Raw genomic sequence first — 12,124 nt, forward strand, 5'->3', positions numbered from 1 at the left:
CAAAATTACTCTCCCCACATTCAGTGTAAAGGTTCAGAGCTGCCTCTACTGCCTTCACCCCTCTACTAAACCCAAAGCGAAAAATATATCGCAAACGTTAGACCTTTTTCCATTTGCGACTCTATTTTATCGCACTTGAACAACTTCATAAGTTTCAGGCATTCAATATACAGATCGTAACTGCGAGATAAATACGATAACTTCAAATAAGTAAATGACCGTTGATAAATATACACATAGCGCCGCGCCACTTTCGCCTAGCCGGAAGCGTCTGACGGCGGCGGGTGGCTTATGGGCGGTAGTCGATTGCTGTTGCGGGGCGAGGGAACTCTCATGTGTAAGCGATTCTGACCTTGAAGCAGCAAGTAACTGTTTAGCGGAAATATTTCTGAAATTTTTACTACTATAGATCCATTAGAAAATGAAACGAACTATGTCTGAGGTTCCATCAGACTGATAACTTCAGCAGGTATCCGATATGCGATTTAAAGAAACTGCGGAATGGAGCGGACTGGAACGCACGAAGCTTACTACTTTCTTGTTTTTTTAAGTCGAGTTCCCCTGAGGCACCATGACTTGCCAACAACAGCAATTTTTTGCCGAATTAATTAAAATAATGGACACTACGTAGCAACTCTCTTAACTGAAGCACGCTAGCCAAAAATTACCTCTTCTTTACGGTAAAGTGCGAAGTTCAAAATTTTGAACCAAAGCTTTGTACTTCGGACTTTTTTTTTAAATTGTGGTGCTAGAATTTTTGGTCGTAACTGCAAAATATACGAACTGGCTTTCCGCCCGAGCAGTTGCCACACGAGTAAATTTTCCTTCACTGTGTCGAAATTTTATGACACTTGCGTTCGCAGCTATTAAGTGCTCACACTCTCCCACACACGGCATCTCCAAAACAAGCAGATCTGATAAACACCTAGTAGAATACCTACTGTTTGACTTTCAAAGAGTATATGTTCTTCATGACTCCGTTCATAGAATTCAATGTCAGATGACAAGTCTGCATTTTCGTCGTCGACGCAATGAGCCACTTTCACTCGGTGTATCATTTCTTTTTCATGGAAAAAATGTCGTATCATAGACCATATCATACCATTTCGTAAATGTAATGTACGGTATTAGTGCAACGGCGTAGTGCTTAAGGCAGTCCATTTCTAATCTGCAGGTAGGGGGGTTCGAATCCTGATGTTTCCATAAGCGTAAATTCGTGGTAAGAGTTGTCAGTTTAGGAGGAAACGAGAATTATTAAGTACTCATACATTTTAAGTACTCAGAAGTACACAATTGAGGATGTAATGGACTCAAACGTTTGACGCTACTTCCACGCCGCCGGTCTTGCATCACTGGTTCTCTTTATGTATTGCGATTTCTGACTGGCGTTAAAAGATAACGATATCTCCTTTGTACTTTCGTCGGTATCGGCGTCCTGTCTGCGTGTAAACAAAAAAAAAACCATAAAAAAACACAAAGTAATATGATGCTTTTTCTCAGCGTAAAAAAACTAAATACTCTCTTTTTGATGCCTTCATAGGCATTGATGTCATGAGCTCATGTGCCATGTGACATAAAACAAAATTAGTTTAATGTTTGTATCAGCTTTTTTCATCAACGGCCGTAAAAATTTTAAAATCAAGTCTATTGAAAGACTGGAAGAGTGAGATAGCCTAGCTTTTGTGTATAATCTTCTCTTCCTTTTATTTTCTTTTTTAAATAAACTTCCAGGGGAAACAAAATGCTCATTTATCGTAAACAAAATTTTCTCCCTAACAGCGCAGCAATTCAGTACCACGGTCAGTTTCGGTCCTCCTCTACAAATGCATTTAGTCGCCAGGGAGTAGAGGATGAATCTGTTATTCTGTGACAACTCTCTCCATGCGTCATGAACTTCTTCGGACACCGCTGGCTTGGTTCTCGGTGCTGGTCTTCTACACATAATAATTTTCCCCATCTCTGCCCATACGTGCTCAATGGGGCTGAGGTAAGCACCTCTGTGAGGCCAGTCAAACAGTTCAACGTCTCATTTGGAACAAATACTGAGTGAACAGGAGAACAGTCATGTTGGAAGATAATTCTGCCTTCCGAAAATCTCTGACTAACAGAAGGAAGCATTACGTTCTCCAGTATTTCGCAGCAGTAATGACCAGAAAACGGACGGTCCAGTTGCAACAGAACGCCGCAACCACTTGCTGATATCCATCTCCAAACTGTGACGGCAGTTCGGACAACGCTTTGTCTCCGATGGACATATTTGCTGGCGAATCTCGTTCCACTTGGTCGATATACATGGCGTGAAGTATTTGGTGCAGTAGAAGGCTCCTTCTCATCCATAAATATAACTTTCTCCCAGTAAGAAAGCGTTTCCTTCTGTACGCCAATGCGAAGTTTAATCTGGCAGCCCTATGTTGGTCCTTCACATTTCCTTAACCACCGATTTTTGTCCATATTTCCTTTTCTCTTTAAGACGACGACGAATGGTCGACCTGCTTTCGCTTAGCTGGAGGATATTCATAATTTCTGTGCTAATCCTGAAAGGGTCTTCACCACTGCAGTGGAGTATAATAGAGTCTTGATCCTCCGCTGTAGTGCGTAAACGCCTAGGGCGATGACGTCGGTTGACGTGGCTTTCCCCACCATCCTCTTCATCCAGGGATGTTTCTTAGATTTGCTGTGCCTTAGGCCACGGGAAATGGCGCTGATACAGTATCCATCTTCGTAAAGCGAAAGAATGCGACCTTTATCAAATTCCTTGCGCTGTGGCATTTCGCGAGTAAGATCCTACTGTCAATGCAGGAGGAAACGAAGTGCGATACGAGGTGGAGAGCTCTTCCTTCGCCTCAGAAGTCAGATTCATTCCCGATTACATGCTTTGAAAAAAAGATTCAGTGAACTAGTTCCTTGTGAGTATTGTTCAGGGTACCATGTAGATGTACGATATGATAATAATGACACCGTTTTCAGAAATTCCGTTTTGATGCAGGTCATGTTGATCCGGCTTCTGCATTTTAGTCAGCTGTGTTACCCTACATATCACGCTGCAGAAGTCTGTAACAGCGCTACATGCAAGTGGTAGGATAGTGGTGTAGGTAAAGCGATGAGTTTGTTCTTTCTTGTTATCGGGTTCGTGTCCTGCCGTTTCTACAAATCTCAGTTCGTTATAAACAAACAATTGTCGGTTTAGGAGGACAACGTCAGTTGTAACGTTCAAAGTACTCGTGGTATTGTAAACACTTGTGGATATGGGTTCCAATGCACGTTGGAGAAAGGCAAGCACAAACTGCCTCCCCTGGTTTCCCTATTATAAATACATTTCAGTTTGAGGATGAACTCAGCCTTCGGTTGTTAATCGTTTTGTATTTTTATCAGTACCATACCCTTAGATGTTAAACTCGGTTTCAAGTAATGATTTGCACAGCTCTAGGAACACGACATGGGGTACCTCTTGCGCTAACTGTAGTGAAGTGTTATCAGACGATCAGATCGACCTAGCTCAGACTGTGCAGACTTTGTTTTTAATTCCTTTCCTACCCGGACAATAAGCTTTTCTTATCCGGTGAATTTTTGAACGTTGCTGCTTAAGAAGTTTTAATTTCCTTCGCCTACGACAACGTTAAAGGAAATCAGAGCCAGTTTATGTCACGAATACACAGAATTGGAAGCCATGGCACTATTAAAAACTATAATTCGTATGCATTGCTTGCTCACGAAATTACTGTTGCTGGATAAAGTCCAATTACTGGACTGCGTATTTTCCAGCGAGAAAGAGTAGTGGTAAAGTCTTCGGCACATCAGCTTACTGAAACTGGTGTTCCATAGAGTTAGAATTTCTTATTGGCGACTAAGTGTAAGGCCTCTGAGTCGGGGAGTTTTGCGACCTTGAAATATTTTTCTACATTGCCGAAGTGAATCCTGTAACTAGACTAATACCGCGAAAATGTGAACTTGGACCACGTAGGATGAGTTTACTGCAATGGAAAACAGCTGAACTTCTGCAATACTTTTTTCCTTGTTCTACTTGAAATAAGTGACGTCGAGCAAGTCATCTGGAGAAAATCATCGTGACATTTAACGGAAGATGTTAGTATTCACTGGCTTTGAAAGTGGCATTTACCGCCACATTTAGCATTTTACAAGCATCCTTGCTAAGCGCAAGTAAATGAAGTAATGTAGCACAATTTCTGTTATGAAGTAACGTCTTCTTTAGTAAATTTAGTTTTAATGTGATCTACAAATATTTGGAGATGTCCGATATTAACTTGAAAAGTATTCCCTATACATGGAAAGGACAAAATAACTTCTTCTTACGGCCGAATTACCACAGAAGGCCGCAACCATTTGCAGCGAATGTTTACCTATTTTCGGGCAACTGGTTCTAAGAATGACCGAGAAGCATTATATGCTTCCTTCAAGCACGCGTGTAGCACCAGCAGAATGAAGAAGTTAATAGCGATAACGGCGGTAATAATCGAAGTATTTGGTAACTTCATACTCTTCAGTGGTATTTCTCCATCTAAGAAATTGCTTGACATAGTGAAAATTCCAAAATGGCTCCAATTAACTAGCCGATGGGGAACCAATTATGTTTCACCATGCCTAATTTGTAAGCTAAGCGCATCCCATTATATTTATTTTATACTTAGAGACTGACTGCTCAGCAATACGAGTGATAGAGGCCAGCCGCCAACCGATCGTAGTTCTTTCTCGAGCGGCGGGCTCGCTGTGTTGTTGTATAGGAACATGCAGGTCACTTTCAAGTGTAGCTGGCTGCACGACTGTAACATTGTCCCCCCCCCCCCCCCCCAACATCCCCCGCCCCCCCCACACACGCACTTCGCTGCAATCTGTCTGTCACAAAACTATTTTACACAATGCTTACCATCTTAGCAATATTACAATTAAAAATACTACGTGACTGACGTTTCAGCGAGTCGAGTGGTAGAGGCCAGCCACCATCCAATGACAGTTCTTCCTCTAGCGCCACTTGCTCGCTGTATTGCTTGTTTTGTAGGTATGTGCAGCGCCATGTGAATTGTGGTTGGTTGAATGCCGGCAACACTGCCCCCCCTCTCCCCCCGCCACTTTAATCACAAAGCAATTCTAATTGGGTTATATAGCTGATGAAGCTTGTGACTATTTCTCGACAATAGCCAGTTACCCCAGTACACGAACCAATTACCACGTTCCCTATCCAGTTTTCACACGAAATAATTATTTAATGAGATAATTTTAGAACTAGAGCAGCCACAGCTAAAAATACTTATACATAACTGATTGATCAATTCATACATAGTGTCATTTGGATACATACTGATGTTAAAACTATTAAAATAAAACTGAATGAAAAGTCCAATAGTCCGCAGTAGTTGTTTTTATTTATTGAAGTCGATTAGACGAAAAACAGAACACTGCGGGAAGAGGCCTTGAAGACCCAACGGTGCCGACAGGTCACCGTGTTATCTTCAGCTCTTAGGCGTCACCGATGCGGATACGAAGGGGCATGTGGTCAGCATACCGCTCTCTCAGGCGTTGTCAGTTTTCATGAAAGGTGCCCCTACTTCTCAATCAAGTAGCTCCTCAATTGGCCTAACAAGAATTACTGAATGCCGCAGAGTAACAGTAGTCGTGGGTAGGCAAAGTTCTCAGCCTTCGGTTGGTAAAACCATCATCAACGATGAACGTCCAGCCTATAAAAGCGAAGGAACGGAATTAGAACTGCAGCATTCTGTAATAACTCCCTATACCATATCGTGAGTAACCATCTTTTGGCATGAAAATACAATTCTTAGTTATCGTATAGAATAGGCCTGTTCTTTGTGGGGCATAAGTGATCCACGCTTAGTTTCCTAACTAGCATCATAATATTTTCTTCCTTGTTTAAGCTTATTCACTCAATATTTCAAGATGAATCAGGTAATTTCATTTCCCCTTTATAAAAATACTAGTATACAAAATTTTCTGTACAGATATACACCAGAAGGTGCAACTTAAAAGTTGCGAAACCGGTCGTGTGCGTCTCTAATCGACTTCAATGAAAACAACTACTGCGGACTGTTGCATTTTCATTTCATTTTATATTTTAATAGCTTTAACATCTGTATACATACACCTAATATACCGTGTCAATTGGTCAATCAGTTACGTGTATCTAATCATCCACAATGAAAGCTCTAACCCAAGCAATCAAAGTTGAATTGAAGAACTCTAGTGAGACAGCTATGTTGGTGTAATTGAAAATTACCTGTTTTCCAGGCTGTCAACATTATTGTGTTTAAATTATGCAGCTCTGGCTCCACAGTTAAAATATGAAATTCAAAATATGGAAACAGGAAGCGAACCCCAGTTTTCCAGGTTGACTATGAAGAGAAAATTCTCTTAGAATAGAAATATACATTCTGCACATTACGCACTAAGTACTTAGTGCAAAAGGCTCTTCAACTGACAGTCAGAAAAATCAGTATGCAAATACATTAATGCACTGATTTGTTTGCTTCTAAAGTAGTGATCATATGAAATGAAAAACTGATTGAGTTAATGGTTTTAAAGGTTGAACCATGTGATTCTCCCAGTTTCAAATATTCATCAACGAATAAGCCCCAAAATTTGGAATATTCTGGCTACTTTCGGCACCTTGTCATGTGCTACGTTTATTATTGGTACCTATTCCATTTAAATATACTGTCTCTTTTTCACAACCAATGCAAAGCCCACATGCAGATAACAACTTAATAATTTTAAAAACATTGATGCTTGTTTCTTCTCTTCTTGTCTAAGTTTAATAATTATGTCTGTAGTATACCAATGCTACAGCAGCAGAATTCTTGAACTCCACTGAGTCATCTCGAGCTTGCCAGTTCGACGTCTTTACCTTCATTCACTGTGACTGAACTCGTTCAGAGTTCCCAACGCAAATTTGTTTCGTTACTGACTATTTACATTACCTTAAATATATGCTTTGTAGAAATAAGACTGACCAAGTTCTGTGTAAGATAATTTATTGTCATAAAATAAAAATGTTACATCATTACTATCACCTTCAGCAGAGTAAGGAAAATGAGTTCAATAAATAGTATGTGATGTATGAGGTTTGCAACATTCATTGTTCGTTGGCGACCATAAATCTGTGTCTTGGTCTCAGAATCAAGTACTGCGGCTTGTGAACTGCTCTCCTAACGTAGCGGGGGACTGGAGGGGCCGCGTACGAGACGTGTGGCGCTGCGTAGAGGGCGAAGGGAGCACCAGGCGCCGACGGCGGCGCTGCGTAGTGGCCAGGATGGGAAGCTGCCAGCGGTTGTTGCAGTGGCAACTGCGGAGCGGTGTGCGGTCCCGGGAAGAAGTAACCCCGCGCAGGCACCAACGAACCATCCGCGGGCACTGCAACCCCTGCACAGAAAAATGCACCCTCACTTCATAGCGACCAGAAAATCGGGACATCATTGTGAAATATCACGCAAACCCTAGCTGTTGAAAAGTTCGCCGCCACGGTCTGACTTTCAAGCAAAACGCTGAGATCAATGAACGACGTAATTGCAGATGTAGTTTAAAATCTGTTTCGTTATAATAATTTTCTAACAATACATCAATTTTACAATGATTAGTATGCCTCAGGATCTTACCGGCTAGCGTTGATGTACGATATACCACATACACTGATAATCCTTCTTGTTAGGTAATATCTCTTTCAGAATCCGTAGAGTGTATATAACTATAGAGTGAGCACACACTATTCTGCATGTTCTCGACATCAAACCGGGTCGTCACATGATTTTGGGACGACGCTGCTTGACTATAATTTGTGGTATTAGCGCAACTTGAATGTTATATGTAGTCGCCTTGTTTGATAAACACGTCTGCACGTTTGAATTTTAGAACATCTATGGTGCAATACTGTCGTTGCTACGGATGTGAAGAGAAGTATGTTAAAAGAGGACCAGTTACTTTTCATAGGTACATACAACGAATGTATAATTCTAAATGTCATAATGATATGAGGCACTTTATATTTTGAAAAATTTCGAGACGTGGATTATAAAGTCTAGTACTGTAGAGATAATTTCTGAGATTTATGGCATGTGTTTCCGAGACAAGTGCTAGACGAATTTGCAATCGTGTTTGAGTAAACTGCCAGTCAGTGTGTATATACTGCTATGTTCATATGCAAATAAAATGTATGCATTACAGTCTGATTAATTTCCTCTGATGTATGCGCTTTCTCAAACCCTTGTGTGTATCTAAACAGTTTTGCATGATACAATTTTCTATGCAGGGACCCGCCAGGTTAGCTGAGAGAGCTAACGCACTGCTTCTTGAACTTGGGTAGACGCACCGGCCCCGGATCGAATTCGCCCGATGGATTAACGACGAGGGCCGGTGTGCTGGCCAGCCTGGATGTGATTTTTAGGCGGTTTTCCACATCTCATTAGGTGAATACTGGGCTGGTACCCATGTACCGCCTCAGTTACACGATTCGCAGACATTTGAAAACGTTCACACTATTTCATGGCTTACAGTAGACGCAGACAGCTGGGGTCCACTACTTCCGTCCCAGGGGGTGCGGGGTGGCGACAGGAGGGGCATCTGGCCACGCTCTGACACTAACATTGCCAAATTCATAGTAACAGGGCTGACCCCGCATTGAAGTGGGACAAAGGCTGAAGCAAATGATGATTACAATTTTCTGTGCAGATTCGGCGATATGAATCAGTGCAATAGAAAACGTAAAAAAGTATTGTTGGCTGTCACCTCTTTTTGTTACTGCGAAATTCGAGCATTGATCTTTATTGTTGGCTGTCACTTCTCTTTGTTACTGCGAAATCCGAGCATTGAGTTTGCTTATTTTTTTATGCGTAGTTTATGGTTTTTCTTTTATGATGAGATGGCGACAAAATGTTAAATATAAATTATTTGTCTATAAAGAGCAAAAGCGTAGACAAAGAAAAATTGAAAATAATAATGGACAAGCAGGTGGTGCAAATCATAGTTCCAATGCACTGTTTTTTCGTGACAATTCGGCGCCGTCTACAGCCACTGTAACGTAATTAATTAGGACAGAGATTCGACAATATGAATAAGTGCAATAGAAAATGTAAAAAAAATATTGTTGGCTGTCAGTTCTTATTCCATTACCGAATGAAACGTAAATAAAGTGGAATCTAAGCTATGATACTGAAGCGAAAAAGCAGAATACTATTACTCTTCAGCTCTTCAAGCTAACATCAGTTCGTGGTATCAGATTGTTCAGGTGCCTGTAACAAAACTTATACAAAGTTTCACCGTACCTCTGAATGTGATCTATCTGGAGCAGCGAAGTAGTAACACTCAAAATACGCTAAGCACTATACGGGCCAAAACACGCCGTCCCAAAACCATGTAACTTGAGCTGCAGCAGATGTTGCAGACAGAATTCTCGTTCTGCACATCCCAATGCTCATTCCATAGACATTTATACTCTATGTTGGAATCAGGCCTTAGAGTCATATGGACAAATGTTATGCAAAACGCATCGGTCGTGATATGCAAAGCTTCAAAATTACTTGTTAAGCTTTTCCATTACGGATATTTTAGACCCCATGACTGTTAACTGAATGTAGGTACATAAAAACTGCAAACAGGCATTTTTTTTAATGTCCCTCTGACATCTGTAATGTAGGATGGCAGCCCAACCCCACGACATCTGGACGAGGTTTCACCTTGGTTTCGCCACGTGTTGAAGACACTCCCCACAGCACTCCTCGAACACCCGATAAGTCGTGCAGTTTCCGAAATGCTCGTGCTGAGCCTCCGAACCATCACAATCTGCCCTACGTCGAACTCAGACAGACCGCGCGCCTTCCCCATCCTACACACGGAAAGCACGCTCACTGATGCTACATGCACCGTGCGTGTCTCTAACTAGCAGTCATTCCCAGGCAGGTGACGCTGCTACCGCCTGGATGGGTTTACGTCGATAGTTGGTCGGTGGTGATAATGTTCTAGCTGATCAGTAATGAAAATTTAGTACATTTACTCACTGAGTAGTGCAGTCTTCATATAGCAGAAAGAAGCAAAGGGTGTGATTCTTCCTCCCAGAGACGAGTGAAGAAATAAAGTAAAATGTGGTTTATGTTAACAGTCTGTCAAGGAGGGCACACAATGAATTTTCCCACAAAAAGAAAAAAAAGTTATATGTAAGGACACTTGATTAACGAAAATAATGAGTAACGAATAAAATTTAATGGCTGTGTGTCTCGACAATACCAAACACACAGAGTTGAAAATTTAGTTATTACTTTAACATCAATAGTGTCTTTTACGTTTTGTTATGGTGTTGTTTGAGAAGTCAGCAGTTGCTTGCGTATGGTTTCAGTCTATTTTTCTCTCCCTTTTATGTTCCTGCGTTTCTGTGTGATTATCAGGAGTTTCAAGTTCGTTTTGTTTTTGAAATGATCAATTCAAACAATGAAAACTATGTGTTACCATTTTTGGAGCTCAGCGTTGTATGCCATTAAAAACTTTTTTAATAAAAGGACAAACCTTTATTTGCAGAATTTAAATGTACTGGACTAATCTGCCATATTAGGATCTATGAATTAGTGGTAGTTCCGAATAACTGTGTTCCGCAGGTAGTAGTGTAGAAAAACCGGAACAGTAGAGAATCGAAGCATTTGAGATGTGGTGTTACAGACGAATGTTGAAAATTAGGTGGACTGGTAAGGTAAGGACTGAAGAGGTTCTCCGCAGAACCGGTGATGAAAGGAATACATGGAAAACACTGGGTAGAAGAAGGGACAGAATTATATGACGTCTGCTACTGAATCATATGACGTCTGTTACTGAAGGAAGTTCTTCTGTCTTTTGCTTCTGCCTTGTTCCCGCAATGGCGCAGGGTCGGCATGGTTAATCGGAATTGGCAAGGTTAATTTAAGGGGTGGCCGGATGCCCATCCTGCCGCCACCCCGTACCCCCGGGACGGAATTAGTGTACCCCAACTGCCTGTGTCGAGTGTAATCCATGAAATAGTGCGAATGTGTTCAGATGGCTGCGAGCCATAAGTAACTGAGGCGGAACGTGGGGACCAGCCCGGTATTCACCTAGGGGGATGTGGAAAACCGCCTAAAAACCACATCCAGGCTGGCTGGCACACCGGCCTCCGTCGTTAAGCCGCTGGGCGGATTCGATTCGGGGCTGGCGCGCCTACCCGAGTTGTAGAGGGCAAAAGTTGTAGAGGAAGCCGGAGACTGGGATACATCCAGAAAATAATTGAGTACCTAAGTTGCAAGTGCTACTCTGAGACGAAAAGATTGGGACAGGAAAGGAATTCGTGGCGGGGCGTATCAAACCAGTCAGAAGAGTGACAAGTAATAAAACCAAGTCGTATATGGTACGGCTCCAACATACTGGAGCAATGTTCTATAATGGGTCACAAGAGTGTTTTGTAATAATAATAATAATACGAAATTACAGAAACAATAGGAACGTTTTTCCAATGGCTGCTCTGAAAACGCATTCGACTAAGAGCAACAGGAATCAAAGAATGCTTAGCATAGACAAAGGTAATTAACATGGTCTTGTTATAAGTTTACATCTGTTGTAACAGAATGCGCTAGTTATTTATCTAAGACCAGAGACAGTGTGATCAGTACTTGGCGGATACTAACCTGGATATCCATACGCTAAAGAAGCTTCGAGGCCCCTCTTTGGCTTGCTTTCATACTCGTATGTGTCCGACTGGCTGCCACAGGCGTTGTACATCAGCGCCGACAGCACCTGCAGGGCAAACAGCATACACGAGCTTCACCGGAGGAACTTAATGTGGTGCAGCGTGCAGTCAAAGAGTCTCTTGCCATCTCCATTAGTGCTTGTGAGTACAGTGTACGTAGTGAAACATTCAGGAGTCGGAAGCTGGTTGGACCAGCGCTGGATCTAGCTACTTTGATGAAGCATCTATTTATTTTTTTACTTTTTTACTGCATTGTTACAAATCACGTTAATTAACATAAACTAAGAAGAACATTCATAAAAAACGTCTAGGTTAGAAATATACACTACTGGCCATTAAAATTGCTACACCACGAAGATGAAGAGCTACAGATGCGAAATTTAACCGACAGGAAGAAGATGCTGTGATATGCAAATGATTAGC

The 12,124-nt window shown here is 41.7% G+C and overlaps 1 protein-coding gene across 1 annotated transcript in view; it reads right to left on the reverse strand.

Moving 5' to 3' along the window:
* Nucleotides 1–7,019: 7,019 nt before the first annotated feature.
* Nucleotides 7,020–12,124, reverse strand: part of LOC126234645 (postacrosomal sheath WW domain-binding protein-like) — a 40,841-nt gene continuing 35,736 nt past the window's right edge. Inside the window, exons 2-3 of the mRNA XM_049943377.1 lie at nt 11,640–11,748; nt 7,020–7,386 (exon numbers count right to left, since the gene is read on the reverse strand). Coding sequence (XP_049799334.1) covers nt 7,100–7,386; nt 11,640–11,748 — 396 coding nt within the window. The 3' untranslated portion in view covers nt 7,020–7,099. The remainder of the gene's footprint in view (nt 7,387–11,639; nt 11,749–12,124) is intronic.

The sequence above is a fragment of the Schistocerca nitens genome, chromosome 2 (assembly GCF_023898315.1).
Source record: "Schistocerca nitens isolate TAMUIC-IGC-003100 chromosome 2, iqSchNite1.1, whole genome shotgun sequence".
Taxonomy (NCBI): domain Eukaryota; kingdom Metazoa; phylum Arthropoda; class Insecta; order Orthoptera; family Acrididae; genus Schistocerca; species Schistocerca nitens.